This window comes from Miscanthus floridulus, chromosome 18, assembly GCF_019320115.1.
Source record: "Miscanthus floridulus cultivar M001 chromosome 18, ASM1932011v1, whole genome shotgun sequence".
In the NCBI taxonomy this organism is placed as follows: domain Eukaryota; kingdom Viridiplantae; phylum Streptophyta; class Magnoliopsida; order Poales; family Poaceae; genus Miscanthus; species Miscanthus floridulus.
In genome coordinates, this window is record NC_089597.1 from 114,780,083 (window position 1) to 114,804,064 (window position 23,982).

Consider the following 23,982-nt stretch of genomic DNA (forward strand, 5'->3'; position numbering starts at 1 on the left):
TCATCTAGTTGAGCTCTTTAGAGTAGCAAGATTGAGAGCTCTTAGTGAGTAGTTACATAGCAAGTTTGGGTGCCTAAGTAATCATTGCAACTAGAATTGTTGGATAGGTGGCTTGCAACCCTTGTAGAGCTAGAGCAAGTTTGCATTACGCTATTTGCCATACTAATCAAATGGCTCTAGTTGATTTGTAGATTTTTGAATAGGCTATTCATCCCCCTCTATCTATATTAGGACCTTTCACTTTCTGAGCAGCAACACAACCCTAGATGTACTTCATGGTTCTTAAATTGAAGACTATATATTTGGACTTATGATTGCCTGCATATTTCGAGCTATGTTTGCCTGTATTACTCTTTTGCTACAGTTTTAGTGACAATTTCAGTTTATTTTTGGCTGATGTTAATTCTCTATCTTTGTTGTCATGCAAAGACCTGTTTATTTATCTACTATATTTTGATATCATTGTTGTCATGCAAGTAATCTTTATTTGGTATGTCAGGTTGCCACGAGAATCATGTTTTTTTGTTATAATATTATAATGTGTGATCGATGATTTTTTAAAAAATCATCAAAGCATATACATCATTTTGGTTGTTTAATTTGTGTTGTCTTAAATATCACCATAGCGTTAGCACGGGTAATATACTAGTAACAATAAAAGATAGTTACTAGTTCTAAGATAATTATCTTAATACTATTTTTTTCTCTCTGGTCAAATATGATTATCATTTCTGGACAGAGAAAGTAGTAGCTCATAATACAATTAGCCCTGTATAACAGCTTCGTATGATTTGGAAAATGCCGAGGCCAAAAGAAAATTTTCTTTTTCTAAAAAAAATGGTTTAACCATTGAAGAGATAGTTTTTCTCTCTCTCTAGTCTCTCCTAATAAAATATAAAATAATATAATTAGAGCTAGCTTATAATAATTAACCATTGAAGATGCCCTTAGTTGCTGGCTAACCTTCTCAAATTCATTCCTTCCGTCTCAAACGTTTCTAGCGATTAGCCTGCTCGGTTTATTTAATTTTACCTAGTGCATGTACACTTTTTTTGGCTTAGAAGAAGACGATGAAGTGACATGTCAACAAAACACAAAGTATAAACGGCTTATCGGCGGAAGGTTTATGATAATACTAGTTCCGTTTCAAAATAATTCAATTCCTAGAATCACTTAAAGTGAAACTATCTTAAATTTAGTTAAGTTTATTAAAAAATAATATCATTGTTTATGATGCTAAATAAATATATTATAAAAATATATTTTATATTATATCTAGTGATACTAGTTTAGTGTCATAGACATTGATTTTTTTTTTATAAATTTAGTTAGACTAAAAATTATTTGACTTAATACCCTAGAAATTGGTTTATCTACGTATAGACGAAACTGCGCTCGGCATTCGTCGGCGCTTTTCAATTTTGACGGGGATTAATGCTAGACGCACCTGCTAGTGCCTCGCGTTGTCGCTATCCCTTGGTTAGTACAAGACAAGGCGCGCGCGCTCGGCTGATGGCTTTCACAGTCACAAGTAGTGGTAACTAACGTGATGCTTTCACTATTTCACAAGTCGCACCGAGTGCAAGGGAATCGCATTGCTGCTACGTACGTACACTGCCTGTACACAACATGAGCAGTACAGTGGCACAATTCCTTAAGTAGATTTCACAAATATTGCACTCGTCTTGTACTCCCTATGTCCCAAAATATCTGTTTTTTTCGCTTTCTGAGAAACAACTTTAACAAATATATATTAAAAAAATTATTTTTTTCCTCAAAATTTCTCGAATTTTAGGGTGACCAAATAAAAATCTAAAATTTCATTTTACACTAATGCATATGATTTATTGTAAATGTATACCTCTAGACTCATACTTTTGTTGTTTATGTTGTATATTTTTTACTCAATATACGCATGTATAGTAAAAGATTATACGAATATTTTAAACTTCGAAGCGTCCAAAAATTTTGGATATCGAATTCAAAACATGGTATGACAGCGCATCTTGCGCAGGAAGGATAAGAATTTCCCAGGTCAAGAACGCAACAGCCCTGTTCGCTTCTCTTATAATCCGGCTTTTTCGACTTCTTTTTTTAGCCGGAACAGTGTTTTCTCTCACACCAAATCAGCCGGAACAGTGTTTTGGTTTTTTTTTTCAGCGAAGCGAACGGGCCGAATGTGTTACATACAGACCGAGTACACAATATATATCTCCAACCGCCATTGAGTAGGGTGCAAATACCAAGTTTGACCAACAAACAACCTATGGGCGCTCCTCCGTCTTACGTTCAGTAGCAAAAGAAGGCTGGAGGATATCCCTTTGCTTTTTTGTATCGAAAGTCATCTTATTTACTTTACAAAAGATTATTATTTACTAGCAAACGTGTCCGTGTGTTACAACAAAACCTAATAAGGCCTTGTTTGGATGAGTTTTAGATTCTTGAAAACCAGTTTTTGCCTTTAGCTTTTAAAATCTGGATTCTGAGAAAAAACTGGTGGGGGTGTTTGATCCTCCGGCTTATAAGATTCTGGCTTCATTTATTGCTCACATGGTCACAAGAAACTGGTAAAAGCTGGGTGTCAACAGCTTCTTGGTTTTTAAGAATCTAGCAACAGTGTATACACATTGTCAGCAGGAATCCCTACCAAAGACACCTTGACAATTTTCTTAAGGACTTCTATTGTGTCAACGAATGAACAAATACTGTAGTATAGTTTAGTGAAGGTCGCTGGACACAGTACTTCAAGTACTGTCCTGATCTATAATGTAATCGCGTGAGTATGCACATTCAATGGATTTTCAAGGTCAAATCTCTCAAATCCAGCTGCAAACAAACTGTAAGAATTCATTTACATATGAGTAGCTACTTCAGTGGTAGTGGAGCACAGTACTACTGAGAGAGTTGTCATCATGCCGGACACGGTAACACCTGCTACCGAGCATCCGGCAACATGCCAGCACCTGGACCAGAGAATCGTAGTACGCTCTGCATGCGGGTGAAGTACCCCATGTGGACCGCGCAGCGCAGAGTCCAAAGATCTTTGTCACGTTCGCCCAGGACGAACGCGCCCGCCCGAGGGCCGAGGTGCTCGGAAACGCATCCGCCCGCGCCCGCGCGCGCATATTTTCTCCGCGGCTCCACCGCCGACGGGCGTAGACACGCCAAAACGAAGCGTTTTTGGCCGCTGCGTCCACGTCTCACCACCAGTCCCCAGGCAGCTGCGTTGCTTTGTTGCGCCGCGTAGGCCGTCGACAAGACATATGCGGCAAAATAAACACGCACGGGCCCTTCCTCCCCCCTGTCAGCTTCGCGCGGCCGCGGGTTTCGCTCGCCAGCCACTCAGTGTCCAGCGGCCGGCCGTGAGCCAAAAACTAAGCTCTGCTCACGACACATACGTACGCGGGCTAAAAAACCCAAGTGCGTTCTCGAGTAACAACTGCCCTATGTATGGTGCTGCACTCCGAGGGTGTCTTTGGTGGGGATTCCTGCTGACACTGTGCATACACTGTTGCTAGAATCAATTTCTTTTCTTTTTTTTTTCTTTTTGTATAACGAATGTAGCAGAGCTCAGTTTCTGCGGGTGCAAGATTCATATTGAGCTGCGCCCTCCCTGTCGTTCAAGGTTGCCCTTTGGCTTTTGCGAGTTTTTCGGCACCTACGCAGCAATGGCCACACACACCCACAACTCAACCGCCCAAAATCCCATCTCAGCACTCCACGGTCCGCGCACGGACACGGAAGCAACCTGGTCCGGAGATCTCCCCACCTGGGGTCTTTTCACGCACTAGACGACGCTCGGCGGATACTCCTTCCATCCCAAATTATAAGTCATCCAAGAATTTTGGAGAGTCAAAGTACCTCAAATTTAACCAATTTTATATGATAAGATAATAATATTTATGGTACCAACTAAGTATCACTATATTCTTTATTAATTATATTTTTATAGGATACATATTTGATGTTATAAATTGATTTTCTCTATGATTTTAGTTGAACTTAACATGTTTTGACTCAACAAGATTTTTAGAATGACTTGTAATTTGGAACGGAGGGAGTAGCTGTTAGCCTACTTGGCATTTCGTGTTGGCCCAGAAAGTTAAGTTTGCTCTGCAGGGCACATGCTCTCCCCCGCATGCGGCATGCGTCCACCCATAGGTCTTTGTAATGTTAACTAAAGCCCCCACACAGGTGCGGATAAAATTCCTTCATGAAAAAGACAACAAAGACTTCGATGGTCTGACTGGGATTTTGGGACAGGGCGCCTTGGAGCAAAGAGTGCAATAAGGGCAGTCCCAATGGTGCATTGATGATAGTTTCTATCCTCATTAAATGACTTGCCACGTAGGCAAAACGCTGACATGGCAACGTAATTAATGAAGAAAGAGAGCAAAAATCATAGAAATTGTTTCCTCGTGAAGAAATCAGGTCTACTCTTGACCCAATGCACCAAGAAACCATGAAATCGCCATTGGGGAGAAACCACCAGTTTCTAGGGAGCTCGTGTCGCACTCTCATTGGAAGAAGAAGATAGAGTTGGGAGAGAGAAAGAGAAAATAATTATTACTCATAGAAACCATGGGTTGAAAAACAGTACTTTTTTTTGTGCGATGTCCTATGTTATAAAAACTACTGGTTTTTTTCGTTGGGACTGACCTAAGTAGTGCAACAATCGGCAACGCTGACGCCACTCGTTGGTGAATAGTGAGAGGGCGATGCTGACGCCACTCGTGACTCGTGAGAGGCTGAGACGCAAATCGGTCCTGCTCTTGTAATTAAGGTGGCTAAGATGAGGTTCGGTCGTTTGGCCCCACAACTCATCGAACTGCCTTGCGTCAAGTAGAGCGTCAGAGCTGCAATTGACCTGTCTAGCGGATTGATTTAACAGAGACGGTAACAGAGTGATGATACGAAACACGTGAATTGGAAAACTGCACAAACCCGAAGAGATTTGAACAGAAAACCACGATAACAGTACATAAGATTCACAGATAGCAGACCTGTGATAATTGTAGTACACAGGTCCCTGGTAATACATAAGCAAAGGTACGATACGATACAAGCCCACACGAGGCTCGCAGGCCTCAAAGCATGCAGCAAGGAAGCAGAGTGAACACAGGGCAGCTCAATCTAACACATGCAAACCATACTAATGGCGCTAGCTTAATACGTATTATTTTCTTGCTACCACGACGTACCACAACGTGCGAACGCGCATACAACGTCGTACCAGGAGCTAGTTCGGCGGCGCAAAGAAGTAGAAGAGGACGGCGTCGGCGACGGCTGCGCCGGCCCCTGCCGCTCCCGGGAACTGGTTGGCCACCGGCGCCAGCAAGATGAGGAACACGCCGAGTAGCAGAAGCGCGAGGCCGAGGAGCGCGTGCTCTTCGTTCGCGGCGCGGTTGCTGAAGGCGTAGGTGAGGACGAGCCAGCCGCCGGCAACTAAGATGCGACCGGCGTAGAGGAGGCGGCGTTGAACGTGGTCGAGGAGCTCGGCGCGGGCGCCGATCACCTCTGGCTCGTCGGCCTCAGGCGCGACGGCCACCGCCTTGTCGCCCATTGCGTGGGTCGTCGGAGTGGCAGGCGCGCAGTGTGCTGCGTTCGGGAGACGAAGGCCAGAGATACAGAGAAGGTCAGCGGACGAAGAGAAGAGATGGGGCGTCGGGGTGGAGGACTGGAGGGAAAGGAAAGGCGAGGGAGGTGGCAGCTATTTATAGATTGGCGGTGAGCCTTTAGCCTCTCCCCAATAATCTACCACCACGACGCATCGGCATCGCACTCCACATTGAATCCCTCGCTTGCTCCAGCTCAATCTCTCCCTTTCCGCCCCTGTCTGTCTCCGGGCTAGCGGACACCGGACACGCACGCTCTCGTGCTGCACTGCACACTGCCGTAGCTCGGTTTCCCTTGCCTCTAGCCGCTGCATCAGCTGGCAAACTGGTATAGCTCTCTCAGCTTAGGGCATTCTTCTACCCAACTAATTCACCAACATTTTCTTTCCCAAATACTCTATCCACTCAGAAAAGTATACCCAGCAAAATAACATCTTTAAAATAGACTGTTCAGATTTCGGCTTGCTGAAATTTGGCTGAAACTAGCTGAAAACACTGTTCTGGCTGAATTGTTGTGAGAGAAAAACACTGTTCCGACTGAAAAAAGAAGTCGAACAAGCCGGTTTTAAGATAAGCCGAACGGGGCCTATTCTGAACATTCTCTCTCCTTGCTTGTCGAACGGTGCATGTTGTGCGTGTCAACCTCCTCATCCCTCGCATGTCCTCCCACGCCTCGCCCGCTCCCGCGCAGCCACAGTTCGATCCCCTCCCCCTCTTTTTCACCGATTGCTTTTTTTCAGATTAAAAATCTTCCTTGCGCCGCCCCTACCTCCAACCCTCCCCATCCCGATCCGCGGCTGCCGCCCCGAACCAGGCCCCCAACCTCGCCCTCCCTATCCCCACCGACGAACATGCGACAGTCGCCACCGCTCCTTCCTAATCCACGTGCGATGCCCGCCGCGGCCTGGGGCGTGCCTCCTGCAAGCGCTGGTCATGTCCGGGCACTGCTCCACTGCCTGGACGCGCACCACCGCGGGCTGAAGCACCGCCGGCGGAAGCACGAGATCCCCTCCCCGATCAAGACGGTGGTGATGGAAAACCACCGCAAGCCTGCGCGCGCGCTCGGACATGTCCACTCACGCCTACTCTGCGTCGATGCTGCCAGTCTCCGACGCTGTCGTCCGGCTACATCATCGGCCAGGTACGCCAATCCTCCAATTGCATTAGTATCAGTAGAGACGATGAGTACCAGTAGAGACGATGAGAGAGAGAGAGAGAGAGAGAGAGAGAGAGAGAGACCATATCTGCTAGATCCCTTCGTGGGGAGGACATTATAGATCCGCGCAGCTACGATCAGCTGGAGCAGCAAGCACGGCTCGCGCGCTGGTTGGGCAGCTCGCTCCGCCGCGCTACTGCTCTGTGCCTGAGCAGCAAGCACTGCACGCGATGACGGGGATCTGCTGCTTGTGCTGCTATGCCATCCACCGTGATAGAGAGGGAGAGGAGGAAGTAGATAGCAGAGAAAACAGAGTACGACTGCTTCCTGCTTGTGCCGCTAGGCAGGTATTAAACGTGACAGACATAGAATTCAGACAAGTAGCTAAAAGCACGTGGCAAATGATTTTTTAACCTTTTCGTGAGAGCATATAGGGTCAAAGAGAGAGTGAGAGCATTTATGTAATGAATGTTTTTACGGTTTGTGCAACTGAACATCGTATATTGAAATTGATTTTGCAATAATAAATTGATTTGGCTTGTTTAATTCAGCAACTCTTATTGAATTAGTTTGCAATGTACTTTGCAGTGCAGGAAGATGGAAATGCCCAACTTCAATGATGTTTTTGGGAGCAATGTGGACAGCGCTGAGGTTGATTTTGATGTGTCTTATTTTGGTATCTCACCTGAAGGACAAAATGTTAGCCTCTCAGTCTACGAAAGGAAGCAAGAAGAGATCAAAAGATTTCAGTGTAAAAGAGGATAACATGTTGGTGTTACCATGGCTAGAGGTGGGAATGTAGACATTAGAAGTATAAACGTTAGAAATATACAACATGTTCGCTGGTTGGGTTCTGTGGTCAAATATGATTATCATTTCTGGACAGAGAAAGTAGTAGCTCATAATACAATTAGCCCTATATAACAGCTTCATATGATTTGGAAAATGCGGAGGCCAAAATAAATTTTTCTTTTTCTAAAAAAAATGGTTTTGAATGCGTGCACGAAACTAGATCTTAATGAAGAGATACTTTCTCTCTCTCTCTAGGCTCTCATAATAAAATATAAAATGATATAATTAGAGCTAGCTTATACTAATTAGCCATCGAAGATGCCCTTAGTGGATGGCTAACCTTCTCAAATTCACTCCTTCCGTCTCAAAACGTTTCTAGCGATTAGCCTGCTCGGTTTATTTAATTTTACCTAGTGCATGTACACTTTTTTGGCTTAGAAGAAGACGATGAAGTGACATGTCAACAAAACAAAGTATAAACGGCTTAACGGCGGAAGGTTTATGATGATACTAGTTCCGTTTCAAAATAATTCAATTCCTAGAATCACCTAAAGTCAAACTATCTTAAATTTGATTAACTTTATTAAAAAATAATATCATTGTTTATGATACTAAATAAATATATTATAAAAATATATTTTATATTGTATCTAGTGATACTAGTTTAGTGTCATAGACATTGTTTTTTTTATAAACTTAGTTAGACTAAAAAATATTTGACTTAATACCCTAGAAATTGGTTTATCTACATATAGACGAAACTGCGCTCGGCATTCGTCGGCGCTTTTCAATTTTGACGGGGATTCATGCTAGACGCACCTGCTAGTGCCTCGCGTTGTCGCTATCCCTTGGTTAGTACAAGACAAGGCGCGCGCGCTCGGCTGATGGCTTTCACAGTCACAAGTAGTAGTAACTAACGTGATGCTTTCACTATTTCACAAGTCGCACCGAGTGCAAGGGAATCGCATTGCTGCTACGTACGTACACTGCCTGTACACAACATGAGCAGTACAGTGGCACAATTCCTTAAGTAGATTTCACAAATATTGCACTCGTCTTGTACTCCCTCCGTCCCAAAATATATGTCGTTTTCGCTTTCTGAGAAACAACTTTGACAAATATATATTAAAAAATATTAGCATTTATGGTACATAATTGCTATCGTTGGAAAGATCATTGAATCTAGTTTTTTAATCAATTTATTTGGAGATACAAATGTTGCACGTATTTTCTATAAATCAAGTCAAACTTGCAGTATGAAAACCAAAAGCGACAAATAATTTGGAACAGAGGGAGTAAGTAACAACATGAACCATAAACCAATGAGGCTATATGACATGGTTCAAAATTTATTTTTTTCCTCAAAATTTCTCAAATTTTAGGGTGACCAAATAAAAATCTAAAATTTCATTTTACACTAATGCATATGATTTATTGTAAATGTATAACTCTAGACTCATACTTTTGTTGTTTATGTTGTATATTTTTTACTCAATATACGCATGTATAGTAAAAGATTATACGAATATTTTAAACTTCGAAGGCGTCCAAAAATTTTGGATATCGAATTCAAAACATGGTATGACAGCACATCTTGCGCAGGAAGGATAAGAGTTTCCCCGGTCAAGAACGCAGTGACCCTGTTCGCTTCTCTTATAATCCGGCTTTTTCGGCTTCTTTTTTCAGCCGGAACATTGTTTTTTTTATCACACCAAATCAGCCGGAACAGTGTTTTGGCTTCTTTTTTCAGCGAAGCGAACGGGGCCGAACGTGTTACATACAGACCGAGTACACAATAAATATCTCCAACCGCCATTGAGTAGGGTTCAAATACCAAGTTTGACCAACAAACAACGTTCAGTAGCAAAACAAGGCTGGAGGAGATCCCTTTTCTTTTTTGTATCGAAAGTCATCTTATTTACTTTACAAAAGATTATTATTTACTAGCAAACGTGTCCGTGTGTTACAACAAAACCTAATAAGGCCCTGTTTGGATGAGTTTTAGATTCTTGAAAACCAGTTTTTGCCTCTAGTTTTTAAAATCTGGATTTTGAGAAAAAACTGGTAGGGGTGTTTGATCCTCCGGTTTATAAGAACCTAGCTTCATTTATTGCTCACATGGTCACAAGAAACTGACAAAAACTGGGTATCAACGGCTTCTTGGTTTTTAAGAATCTAGGAATAGTGTATACACAGTGTCTGCAGGAATCCCTACCAAAGACACCTTGACTATTTTCTTAAGGACTTCTATTGTGTCAACGAATGAACAAATACTGTAGTATAGTTTAGCGAAGGTCGCTGGACACAGTACTTCAAGTACTGTCCTGATATATAATGTAATCGCGTGAGTATGCACATTCAATGGATTTTCAAGGTCAAATCTCTCAAATCCAGCTGCAAACAAACTGTAAGATTTCATTTACATATGAGTAGTATGTTCGGCTATACTACTTCAGTGGTAGTGGAGCACAGTACTACTGAGAGAGTTGTCACCATGCCGGACACGGTAACACCGGCTACCGAGCATCCGGCAACATGCCAGCACCTGGACCAGAGAATCGTAGTACGCTCTGCATGCGGGTGAAGTACCCCATGTGGACCGCGCGGCGCAGAGTCCAAAGATCTTTGTCACGTTCGCCCAGGACGAACGCGCCCGCCCGAGGGCCGAGGTGCTCGGAAACGCATCCGCCCGCGCCCGCGCCCGCGCGCACATATTTTCTCCGCGGCTCCACCGCCGACGGGCGTAGACACGCCAAAACGAAGCGTTTTTGGCCGCTGCGTCCACGTCTCACCACCAGTCCCCAGGCAGCTGCGTTGCTTTGTTGCGCCGCGTAGGCCGTCGACCCCGGCAAAATAAACACGCACGGGCCCTTCCTCCCCCTGTCAGCTTCTCGCGGCCGCGGGTTTCGCTCGCCAGCCACTCAGTGTCCAGCGGCCGGCCGTGAGCCAAAAACTAAGCTCTGCTCACGACACATACGTACGCGGGCTAAAAAACCCAAGTGCGTTCTCGAGTAACAACAGCCCTATGTATGGTGCTGCACTCCGAGGGTGTCTTTGGTAGGGATTCCTGCTGACACTGTGTATATACTGTTGCTAGAATCAATTTATTTTCTTTTCTTTTTGCATAACGAATGTAGCAGAGCTCAGTTTCTGCGGGTGCAAGATTCATATTGAGCTGCGCCCTCCCTGTCGTTCAAGGTTGCCCTTTGGCTTTTGCGAGTATTTTGGCGCCTACGCAGCAATGGCCACACACACCCACAACTCAACCACCCAAAATCTCATCTCAGCACTCCACGGTCCGTGCACGGACACGGAGGCAACCTGGTCCGGAGATCTCCCCACCTGGGGTCTTTTCGCGCACTAGACGATGCTCGGCGGATACTCCTTCCCAAATTATAAGTCATCCAAGAATCTTGGAGAGTCAAAATACCTCAAGAGGCAAAGTACCTTAAGTTTGACCAATTTTATATGATAAGATAATAATATTTATGGTACCAACTAAATATTACTATATTCTTTATTAATTATATTTTTATAGGATACATATTTGATGTTATAAATTGATTTTCTCTATGATTTTAGTTAAACTTAACATATTTTGACTCCTCAAGATTTTTGTAATGACTTATAATTTGGAATGTAGAAAGTTGCTGTTAGCCTGCTTGGCGTCTCGTGTTGGCCCACAAAGTTAAGGAAAGCCCCACATGGATGCGGATAAAATTCCTCGTCAAAAAGACAACATCGAAAAAGACTTCGATGGTCTGACTGGGATTTGGGACAGGGCGCCTTGGAGCAAAGAGTGCAATAAGTACTGCAACGATCGGCTACGCATCACAAAGCCCCCGCGCGCCAATGGCCAACCGAGTGGAAGGCGCCGCCGCCATCGTCGTCCCCGCAGGTGACCGCGAGGCTGTCCAGAACCTCTTCCTCGACGCCGCGCGCGTGCTGATGCTGTTCGGCGCGGTGGCCACCATCGGAATCGGAACCACCTCCGCCGAACCCATGCTGCTGGCGTTCCTCAGCCTTCTCCTTTGGCTGCTCGGCGTGTGCCTCCTCGCCCTGGTGCCAGCGGCAGGACGTTTCCCGCACGCCGCACTGGCCGCCACCGCCATGGCCATCATCCTGAAGCACTTGTTCACCCTATGGAACTAGCTTCATCGGTCGATTGCACATGGTGAGGTACGACTAGTCTTGAGTGTGATCTATACCTAGTTAATAAGGAGGATCGACTTTCTTGCTATGGTGTTTCCGACTTTCTGTTTCTATGTTAAACACTACCTGTAACAGAGTCTCTGTTTTGTCTCCTTCCTCTGTTTTGAGGGAGTGTTAATGGTTGTGTTGGCCATGGTGGTGGAATGGAACCTGAGTTTTGCTCTGATGCCTCCTGTACTGTAGTATGCCGGAGGCGTTGGCTTAAACGTTGAGGTCTGGGCGCTCACCACCGTGCTCTTCGCGTGGAAAGAGGCTGCGGTCATGCCCTCGGCTGTCGCCGCCGCCGTGTGGGCGATATCATGAAGTTTAGGTTTACACTAAAATAAAAGCTAGACAAGAATCGTGTGATTTGGACCATTTATTATAAGCTTCTAGGTAAAATACATTATTATTTTTATGTATTGTATATTTTTGTAAGTGTTTCAATAACAAGTATACTAGTCAACTACGAATGGGTCCGAGACCTAAACGATTCTTTTATGGCGATCGTGTTGCATTTTTTGTGGGAAAAACGTAAGAGCGAATTAAGAGTTGATTTATTTTTCTGGCGCAATCAAAACATGGACACTCATTTACCAGGTGGCTAGGGCAAGTCAATCTTGTGGAGACTATGAGCCTACTTAGTTCAGCAAAAAAAATATAGACATGTATTTGGTTGAGTGTCAAGACATGGAATTGATCACTTTTTTTCTTAGTCATTAAAGAAGTTCCTTGTGACTTGTCAAGATTTTTGTCATAAACATTGGTGTGCTCATCTTTTAACAGCAAATTTTGTAGGCATATCTTAATTTTGACAAGACAAGTTTTGGAATACCACCAAGCAGTCCCTATGAGTCTGCTTGGTTCTCTTCATACCTCTGTCGCTCGCCTTGCTAGCGTGACCCAGGGAACAAAATCCCTGCTTTCATCACCGGAGGTTGGAGTGTAATCGGATAGAATATGGTCTGTTCAGACGCGTGATGGTGGGTGAGGCCCGTTTACTGCTCCTGGTGAACAAGCGGTCCAGAAGGGGGAGTTCAAGGAGGGTGAGAGAGTCAATGGTGTTGCTAAACCGCTCGACCAAGGTATTGTTGAAGCCGCGAGTATTCTTTTTAGACAAGGAGCGAGTTGATATCATAAACATAAATATTTTTTTATATAAATTTGACGAAACTTAAAAATTTAATTTAGAATAGCCTTAAAAGTTGATCTATCTACGAATGGAAGGAGTACAATAGTGTTACTAACGGCTATGCTTTGGCTCTCACGACGTAGAAACAAACAGTCTAACATGAGCCATGCTTTATCCAAACAAGATTTCCCCTCCTGAGCGGATGCTGCGGTACCTAGTAGGATACTTTTATTTTAACCTCAAAATTAGGGACATGCTATATTTCAGATGTCTGAAAATATAGTTTCTGTTCAGGCCATAACTATAACCATCAGATTTACATGCAACGATCCTAATCTATAGAAGGATAAGGATCCGATCAATAAAAAGCTGTCGCCTAAAAAGAGCAATAGGAGAAGTGTCAAAATTAATATTTTAAAATAAAAAATTTTAAACTAACGTTTTTAGGAACTAGTCTGTATCCAAATGTGCTCTTTTTAAAATATTGGTATTTTGAGCTAAAATAAAAAAAAGTTGGCCAGCCAGTCATGACCCGCCGAAGCCCCACCTCCTGTCAACACACCGCAAATCGCGTTGGTGAATAGTGAGAGGGCGATGCTGACGCCACTCGTGACTCGTGAGAGGCTGAGACGCAAATCGGTCCTGCTCTTGTAATTAAGGTGGCTAAGAGCAACTCCAAGAGTAGAAACGCCTAAAAAAAGTTAGACTACTCCAACAGTCTCTCTAAAAAAATAGCTATCTCAACATTTAACTCGTCACGTCACTAGACAACATGCTCTACTGGTTGGCACATTTCGTCGAACAGGCAACAACCACTGACCAATTTGGCAGCTACTCTCGTCCGTCTCGTACTTAAGCTGATTCCCTCCGGCTGCTGGCACGCACACGCACCAAGTTAAGCTAGCTACTTCCTACATGGCTCAACTTAGCCGGCTCACACGATGCCGAAGTCGTGGAGGCCGGTGCTCAGCTTGCGACGGCCACCAAGTGCCACACGGCGGAGGACACCGCGGTGGCCTCCGACAGCATTACGCAGTCCCGGCCGCAGCAGTGAAGCTCTTGCGTCGGCTTGTGTCCTTGAGTTGCCTCTTGTCCCTCGTCAAAAGCCTGGCGTCGGCCACCATAGCTGACAAAGACGACAGCATAAAGGCCAGCGACAGGGAGACGGCGCGCCCGCTGCAGCTGCACTCGTTTGGCCTCAGTGAGCTCGCGGCGCTGCTGCGGGGCCTCAATTGCACGTCCCGCACGCGTTCACGGACGCTGACGCGGAGCTCCGACCGTGCGACACTCAAGAGAAGAGGCCGCCTAGAGGTGGAGACAGCATGACTCGGGGTGCAGGAAGGACGAGCGCTGCACGGGAATCACGCGGGGAGGCAGTGGATGGCAAGCCGAGGAGGCTCGCTTTCTTTAGCCACCGAGAAGGACGGAATGACTAGTTAGCTAATTTGAAATCCTGGATAGAACAACTGTTGGAGGCTGATTTCTTTAGCAGAAACTCTAAATTAGCCTTTAAAGTAGAAATAGCAACTCTCTTGGAGTTGCCTAAGATGAGGTTCGGTTGTTTGGCCCACAACTCATCGAACTGCCTTGCGTCAAGTAGAGCGTCAGAGCTGCAATTAACCTGTCTAGCGGATTGATTTAACAGAGACGGTAACAGAGTGATGATACGAAACACGTGAATAGGAAAACTGCACAAACCCGAAGAGATTTGAACAGAAAACCACGATAACAGTATATAAGATTCACAGTCACACAGATAGCAGACCTGTGATAATTGTAATACACAGGTCCCTGGTAATACATAAGCAAAGGTACAATACGATACAAGCCCACAGGAGGCTCGCAGGCCTCAAAGCATGCAACAAGGAAGCAGAGTGAAACAGGGCAGCTCAATCTAACACATGCAAACCATACTAATGGCGCTAGCTTAATACGTATTATTTTCTTGCTACAACGACGTACCACAACGTGCGAATGCGCATACAACGTCGTACCAGGAGCTAGTTCGGCGGCGCAAAGAAGTAGAAGAGGACGGCGTCGGCGACGGCTGCGCCGGCCCCTGCCGCTCCCGGGAACTGGTTGGCCACCGGCGCCAGCAAGATGAGGAACACGCCGAGTAGCAGAAGCGCGAGGCCGAGGAGCGCGTGCTCTTCGTTCGCGGCGCGGTTGCTGAAGGCGTAGGTGAGGACGAGCCAGCCGCCGGCAACTAAGATGCGACCGGCGTAGAGGAGGCGGCGTTGAACGTGGTCGAGGAGCTCGGCGCGGGCGCCGATCACCTCCGGCTCGTCGGCCTCAGGCGCGAAGGCCACCGCCTTGTCGCCCATTGCGTGGGTCGTCGGAGTGGCAGGCGCGCTGAATGCAGTCGACTCGAGTGTGGATGCTGCTGTGCTATGCGCGCAGTGTGCTGCGTTCGGGAGACGAAGGCCAGAGATATAAAAAGGCCAGCGGACGAAGAGAAGAGATGGGGCGTCGGGGTGGAGGGAATGGAAAGGCGAGGGAGGTGACTGGATGGTAATTGGCAGCTAATCCCGTCTCTCCCCCAAAAACCTACCACCACGACGCATCGCACGTCGCACTCCACCACAGGGGCCCATGCGACTGAGCGGGCGAGGGGAGGAGGAGAAGGAGAAGGGGGCGAATTGTTGGGAACCAGATCCTCTGAAGTCAGCCTCAATAATAATAATAATAAACTGCTACCGCTGCTGCTGCTGCTCCCACTGCTCTCTACAGTCAGTAGATCCTTGCCGTCCACTGCCATCCAAGTGCCCAGCTTGCACCAGACTTCGACACCTGCACTCTCCACACAGCCCAACAGCTCCGGCTCACGCATTTGGCAGAATGTACAGTCTATACAACATTCTCAATCAATAAATTCAAGTGCTACTGCTGCTGCTCTAGGCATCATAGGGCAGTGTCGGTGTTTCGAGTTGCCACCGGTTAGTAAATTTCTAATATTGCGTGTCTGGCCTGGATGGTGTGCTAAGAGGATACGAGGTTTATACTGGTTCGGGCATAATGTACCTACGTCAAGTTCGTTGCTGCTGCTCGTGTTGCTAGCACTGAAGGTTCGTAGTAGAGGTTACAAACGGTCGAGAGAGGGACACGTCCCAAATCTCTAGTGGGAGGAGCGAACGGGCACCGATGGCTCGGTCGCCTCTCTGTTGTGTGCTTATGTGTTCTAATCAGTTCGGGATTCGAGTCCGAATCGGTGTGATGTGTTGTGATGCGATTGATCCCCCCTTGTGGGACGCCTTTCTTTCCCTTTTATAGGCCAAGGAAAAGCACGGGTTACAGTGAAGGAAGAGGAGAGAACGAGAGGAAGAAGTCCTTTAGGATCGCCGAGTCCTTCTTCTCCTCTATGCGGGTCCCGCCGATCCTGTAGTCGTCAACAGGGACAGCTTCTCATCGCGGCCCTGTCCGTCACTGGCGCCATGTGCAAGCGTCGTATGCCGGTCATGGTGCTCCACTCGGTCCTGGCGGACGTCGTGGTAAAATGACGCGTCCGTCAGTTTTCGTATGGGGGTTAGGCAGAACAACACCGGTATAACCGACGCTGTTACTGACGTGAACCCCCAGGTATGGCCTGTCGTGGGTCGCGGATTACATCGAGGCGTGCCAGTCTCTTCCCTGGCATCAGAGCTTTGACCCAGGCCCATACGCTTGGACCTGGAGTGGTTGGCGGCGGTATGGGTCTCCATCGGGCGAGACGGAGGCCCCGACCTTGGGGTCGGGCGAAGTGGAGTTCCTCCCCAGAGGCCGGGTGAGGCGGAGCGCGAACCCAAGGCTTGGGCGAGGCAGAGCCCAAACCCAAAGGTTGAACGACGCGGAGCCAGCCCTTAGAGGTTGGGCGAGGCGGAGCCCATGGCCTCGGTGTCGGGCGAGGCGGAGCCTATGTCCCCGGTGTTGGGTGAGGCGGAGCCGACCCTCAGGGGTCGGGCGAGGCAGAGCCCGTGGCCTCGGTGTTGGGCGAGGCGGAGCCAACCCTCATGGGTCAGGCAAGGCAGAGTGTGTGCACCTGTGGGTCGGTTGGAGCTATAGTCGCGATCTTAACTGCTCGGACGAATCAATGTTAATGGTTACTAGCTCCTCTTCGGGTACCCTAGTATTGGTCCCCGATAGTAGCCCCCGAGTCTGTGGAGGAGTAGAATACTCCTTCGGAGGCTTTTCCGAATGAGAGGACTCTGAAGGCCTTGGCCTTCTTTTGTTGCCCACAGTATGACCTAGGGATGGTGATTCCCTTTCCTCGAGCCCCTCCCTTAGTATGGGCCTGGTCGAGGATCGGTTTGTCTTTGCGATTGTCTTCCCTCAAGCGTTTTCTCCAATAAAAACGGAGGGGCCGAGCCATGCCATGATTTTCCTCTAAGGACGAATCATGGTATCCGGTGAGCTGTTTAATGGGCTAGTCTGAGTGGGGCCCTTGGCATCCCATTCGTGGGGATCCGGCTTGGGTTAGCTTGGCAACTGACCCCAGATTCTCAGCGGTCAATCCATATAGTTCTCGGGTCCGTTCGACCGGTCTCGAGGGCTAAGTACCTTTTTTCAAAGAAAAACCATGGATCGTAACCGGCCGAGACTTGATCATGGGCTGGGATACCCACGGCGCTCGTGCACCCGGGTACCGGCCGCTAGCGGGGGCCAACCCTTTCCACCTCTCACCCTAAAGGCGCCTAGAGTGGTTGTCGAACCCGTTGATGGGCCGACCTACGAACTCCTGGGCCTAGTCGGGCCGTAGAGGTGCTTTTAGATCCGTATTCATCTTACTCGTGACGAGTCGTGGCCCGTCCGGAGAGGTGAAATGTCCGATGAGTTTTTTGAGGGAACGGACGGAGATTACGTGTGCACGTTCCACGGCGAGATGTGGTGGTAGATCGTGGCAGGCGCGGAGATCTAGGTGGGCGGTTAGTTTCCTCGCACCCGTCGCCCCTATAAAACCAAAAGGTTCGCCCCTAGGGTTCCATACCTTGCATCCTTGCCTCCGCAGCCACGACCATCGCCACCAATCGTTTAGGGTTCCTGCCTCCGCATCCCTATTGCCGTTGAGCTCGCATCTGTCCGCCCCCACCTCCAATGGATCCGTGGCGCCACTCCGATATCACCTTCCAGCGCATGGAAGGCGTCATCCGTCGCGGTCTTCTCTGTGGGCAGACCTCGGTCGAGTGGGTGTTGCCCAGTGAGGAGGATCTACCATCACCGCCCGATGGCTATGTGGTGTCATTCGCCCACTTCCATGAGCGTGGGTTCATGATCCCTGCCCATAGATTTCTCCAGGGCCTGCTGCACTATTACAAGATAGAGCTGCAGCATCTTAACCCCAATGGGATCCAGCATATGGCGATGTTCGTTGCCCTGTGCGAGGGGTTCCTAGGGATCAGCCCCCACTTTGATCTATGGAGATACTTCTTCGATGTCACCCTCTAGAAGAAGAGGGAGAAGAGCTGTAGACAGGAGCTGCATATGCCAATGGGGTGCGCCGGCATCCAGCTCCGGAATAATTGGATCGGCGAGTACCCGCCCATGCAGCTCTCGACGTCCAACAAGGGGTGGCACTCATAGTGGTTCTACCTCAAGAACGCTGCTGCCGCCCCTCTATCGGAGTTCACCGGTCGCCTGATCGAAGAGGCCCCGAAGTCGTTGAGGAAGTGGGGCGTCCCCGAAAAGAACAAGAAGAAGATCTAGGACCACATTGTTGCCATCCACATCCTCAAGGAGAACGGCCTGAAGGGGTTGAGCATCATTAGGGCCTACCACGCAAGGAGGGTGGCGCCGTTGATGACGTGTGCGCTCCCGCTATACATGCTGGCGCTTGTGGCGTCGTTCGATGGAACGGCGCTCGCCGAGGGGGCGCTCCTAAACTCTAAGATCATGCAACCCATCAAGGAGGCCATGGAGCCCTCGAGGGACAACGCGGGTGCCCCCTCGATTTTGTCTTCCTGGTGCTGGGACATCCTCCGATGAGGCCAGAATCAGGCCATGTCGTCTTTGTAAGTTTCCCCTTCTCCTGCCTTCTCTTCAATCGATTTCCTGACCTCTTGATACTAACTTTGAGAGGGATGGGACCCACCGAGGGACCTCATCTTCATGGATCACCCGGTGCCATTGCCAAGGGATTCATCCATGAGGGCGATGAATCATGTCGAGGGCGAGCGGCTGAGGAAGGTGAAGGAGGACAAGAAGAGGAAGAGGCAGCGGAAGCTACAGGCGCGGGAATGGGCGGCGGACACCGACAATGACGACGATGATGACGATGGCAAGGACGACGAGGTAGTGGACGACATCGAGTGGGACGACCTGGAGAACGAGGATGTGCTGACAGGTATAGGTTTGTCCTTGCAGGAGTCGGGACCCTTCCCATTCCATGGAGGGGAGGGCACGTCCAAGGAGCTGGCGGAGACGGGCCGTACCGTTGGCTTGTCCCAGGAGCCAATAGGGGTGGGCAGCTCTACCACCGCGCCTGAGGTGCCAGCGGAAGCAGGTGGCTCCACCGTCGTGCCCCAAGATCCAAGGGGAGCAAGCCCCTCTACCTAGGAGCAGGGGGCGGGCTCGAAATGGCCTCGCCCCGATGAGGTGGAGTAGCGGTCGGGGCGTTCACCACCCAAACGTATCTGCCGCCCGACAGCGCTTTGACAGCTTCTCGTCGTGGCCCTGTCCATCACTAGCGCCATGTGCAGGCATCGTCTACCGGTCATGGTGCTCCACTCTGTCCTGGCGGACATCGTGGTGAACCGACGCATCCACCAGTGTTCGTACGGGGGTTAGGCAGAATAGCACCGGTACGCTCGATGCTGTTCCTGACGTGAACCCCCAGGTATGGCCCGTCGTGGGTCACGGGTTACATCGAGGCATGCTAGTCTCTTCCCTAGAGTCAGAGCTTTGACCCAGGCCCATATGCTTGGACCTGGAGTGATTGGCGGTGGTATGGGTCTCCGTCGGGCGAGACGGAGCCCCCGGCCTCAGGGTCGGGCGAAGCAGAGTTCCTCCCCAGAGGCTGGGCGAGGCGGAGCGCGAACCCAAGGCTCGGGCGAGGCAGAGCGTGAACCCAAAGGTTGAACGATGCGGAGCTAGCCCTTAGAGGTTGGGCGAGGCGGAGCCCGCGGCCTTGGTGTCGGGCGAGGCGGAGCCACCCTCAAGGGTCGGGCGAGGTGGAGCCCGTGGCCTTGGTGTTGGGCGAGGTGGAGCCAACCCTCAGGGGTCAGGCGAGGTGGAGCCTACAACCCCGGTGTTGGGCAAGGCAGAGCCAACCCTCAAGGGTTGGGCAAGGCAGAGCCCGCGTCCTTGGTGTCAGGCGAGGCGGAGCATACCCTTAGGGGTCGGGCGAGGCAGAGTGTGCACACCTAGGGGTCGGTTGGAGCTGTAGTCGCGCTCTTGACTGCTCAGACGAATTAATGTTGATGGTTACTATCTCCTCTTCGGGTACTCTAGTGTTGGTCCCCAATAGGCAGATCCTAGCATTGCTCCGGCGTGGTTTTTGCTGCTCGAAGCCTTCACGGTGCAGCCATATCTAAAGCTAGATGAGCTCGAGCTCTGCACAGGGGGAAGGCATGAAGGAGGTGGGCGAGGCCGAAACGATGCTTGCCGGTAGTGCCTGGGGCAGCGACGGCTTAGCCCTTGGCACGACCCTCAGCACGAGAACGGAGACAGCGCGGTATTCAGAGTAGAGATGGCGACGGTGCGGCTCTCGACAAGGGGATGGCGACGTCGTGACGCTCACAACACCGGTCCGCAGAGTGGAAGATGGCAGCGGCGATTTCACCATAGGGACCTCTTGGTAGGACTGGGCTATGATGGGCTTGAGTTTGTGTGGCCTGTTAGTCACTTTGACATTGATATCGTTGAATCAGCCACGGACGCCGCAGATGACCTGACTGCAGAGTATAGTCGACCGACGCGACTGCATACGATCTGATTCCAATTATTGCGAGCGCGCGATTAATTGAAATCCCTCGCTCCAACTCAACCTCTCCCTTTCTAGCCCTGTTTGTCTCCGGACTAGCGGATACCGGACACGTATGCTCTCCTAGCCTCTCGCCGCTGCATCAGCTGGCAAACCGGTATAGCTCTCTCAGCTTAGGGCATTCTTCTACCCAACTAATTCACCAACATTTTCTTTCCTAGATTCACACAAAAAACGTCCCTTGCTGAGATACTCCTCTATCCACTCAGAAAAGTATACTAGTAAAATAACATCTTTAAAATAGACTGTCCAGATTTAGTCTAAACGTTCTCTCTTCTTGCTCACTCAGATCGAATGGTGCACGTTGTGCGTGTCAACCTCCTCATCCCTCGCATGTCCTCCCACGCTGCGCCCAGCCCCACACGCCCGCTCCTGCGCAGCCACAGTTCGATCCCCTCCCCCTCCTTTTCACGCTTTTCTTTCAGAAAAAATCTTCCTTGCGCCGCCCCTACCTCCAACCCTCCCCGTCCCGATCCGCGTCGTCACTCTGTCAGGATCCGCAGCCGCCGCCCTGAACCAGGCCCCCGACCTCACCCTCCCCATCCCCCCCCGACGAACACGCGACAGTCGCCACCGCTCCTTCCTAATCCACGCGCGATGCCTGTTGCGGCCTAGGGCGCGCCTCCTGCTGGCGCTTGTCATGTTCGGGCACTGCTCCACTGCCTAGACCGCACCACCATGGGCTAAAGCGCCACCGGCAGAAGCACGAGATCCCCACCCCGGTCAAGACGGTGGTGATGGAAAACCACCGCAAGCCTACGCGCGCTCTCGGACATGTCCGCTCATGCCTACTCTGCGTCGATGCCGCCAGTCTCCGACGCTGCCATCCAGCTACATCATCAGCCAGGTACTTCAATCCTCCAATCGCATTAGTATCAGTGGAGACGATGAGTACCAATAGAGACGATGAGAGAGATAGAGACCGTATCTGCTAGATCCCATCGTGGGGAGGACATTATAGATCCGCGCAGCTACGATCAGCTGGAGCAGCAAGCACTGCTCGCGCGCTGGTTGGGCAGCTCACTCCGCCGCGCTACTGCTCTGTGCCTGAGCAGCAAGCACTGCACGCGATGACAGGGATCTGCTGCTTGTGCTGCTATGCAATTCACCGTGATAGAGAGGGAGAGCAGGAAGTAGATAGCTAAGAAAACAGAGTATGACTGCTTGCTGCTTGTGCCGCTAGGCAGGTATTAAACATGATAGACATAGAATTCAGACAAGTAGCTAAAAACACATGGCAAATGATTTTTTAACCTTTTCGTGAGAGCATATAGGGTCAAAGAGAGAGTGAGAGCATTTATGTAATAAATGTTTTTACGGTTTGTGCAACTGAACATCGTATATTGAAATTGATTTTGCAATAATAAATTGATTTGGCTTGTTTAATTCAGCAACTCTTATTGAATTAGTTTGCAATGTACTTTGCAGTGCAGGAAGATGGAAATGCCTAGCTTCAATGATGTTTTTGGGAGCAATGTGGACAGCGCTGAGGTTGATTTTGATGTGTCTTATTTTGGTATCTCACCTGAAGGACAAAATGTTGTTGAACAAGCCTCTCAGTCTATGAAAGGAAGCAAGAAGAGATCAAAAGATTTCAGTGTAAAAGAGGATAACATGTTGGTGTTACCATGGCTAGAGGTGGGAATGTAGACATTAGAAGTATAAACGTTAGAAATATACAACCTGTTCACTGGTTGGGTTCTGTGCTGGTAAGCCCGGCTGGTGCTGATTTATTGTAAGAGAAAAACACTGTATCATGGCTGATAAGCCCTGACTGAAACCAACAAGCGAACAGGCTGATAGCTGCAAAAAATGGTTCATTTGTTAGTTACAAGATACTGTATGCATTAAATAGAGGTGGGAGAAAGTAGGGAGGCAAATATGAGGGATCGGATGGAGTTCACAACAAAGTAGGGGTGGAATCTGGATGAGGGAGCCCTACTTTGAAGGATACGGGGTCAAAATTTGAGCTGAGGGTTCGGTTGGAGATGCTTTAAGGTGTCTGGCTTCTGGGGAAAGGTATGTGGCTTGTGACGATCTTAATTTTCCTGTCTCATCACACATTTACTATTTTCACTTATGTGTTATGTGAAGATTTATTATCTGAATGTTAGTTGAAGCATGACCTTTCTGTGCATTTAGTTCAAAAAATATTTCTTGCTCATTTGATCTTAATTGTTTTGGTAGCGAGGACATGAGGAGCGGCATGCAGCCAGCTTACGGAAATATCACGAAGATCGAACTGGGGAGATATGAGACAGATACATGGTATTTCTCTTTCATTGCAGGCTTTAATTCTTGATGATACTTGCAGGGATGCCACTGGCGCTCTCTGAGCAGTAACACAACCCTTGAGATGTACTTCATCATTCTCAAATTGAAGACTATATATTTGGACTTATGCTTGCCTGCATATTTCGAGCTATGCTTGCCTGTATTACTCTTTTGCTACAGTTTTAGTGACAATTTCAATTTATTTTTGGCTGATGTTAATTCTCTATCTTTGTTGTCATGCAAAGACCTGTGTATTTATCCACTATATTTTGATATCATTGTTGTCATGCAAGTAATATTTATTTGGTATGTCAGGTTGTCATCAGAATCATGTTTTTTTATTATAATATTATAATATGCGATCAATGATTTTTTTAAAAATCATCAAAGTATATACATCATTTTGGTTGTTTAATTTGTGTTGTCTTAAATATCACCGTAGCGTTAGCACGGGCAATATACTAGTAACAATAAAAGATAGTTACTAGTTCTAAGATAATTATCTTAATACTATTTTTTCTCTCTCTGGTCAAATATGATTATCATTTCTGGACGGAGAAAGTAGTAGCTCATAATAAAATTAGCCCTATATAACAGCTTCATATGATTTGGAAAATGCGGAGGCCAAAATAAAATTTTCTTTTTCTAAAAAAAATGGTTTTGAATGCGTGCACGAAACTAGATCTTAATGAAGAGATAGTTTTTCTCTCTCTCTAGTCTCTCCTAATAAAATATAAAATAATATAATTAGAGCTAGCTTATAGTAATTAACCATTGAAGATGCCCTTAGTTGCTGGCTAACCTTCTCAAATTCATTCCTTCCGTCTCAAACGTTTCTAGCGATTAGCCTGCTCGGTTTATTTAATTTTAC

The 23,982-nt window shown here is 48.0% G+C and overlaps 1 protein-coding gene and 1 long non-coding RNA gene across 2 annotated transcripts in view; both read left to right on the forward strand.

Annotated features, from left to right (window-relative positions):
• Window positions 1–23,982, forward strand: part of LOC136519736 (uncharacterized) — a 140,375-nt gene that overhangs the window by 79,665 nt on the left and 36,728 nt on the right. The window lies entirely within an intron of this gene.
• Window positions 11,416–11,715, forward strand: LOC136521180 (uncharacterized). Its single transcript, XM_066514882.1, has one exon. It carries the CDS (start codon window positions 11,416–11,418, stop codon window positions 11,713–11,715), a length of 300 nt encoding a protein of 99 aa, XP_066370979.1.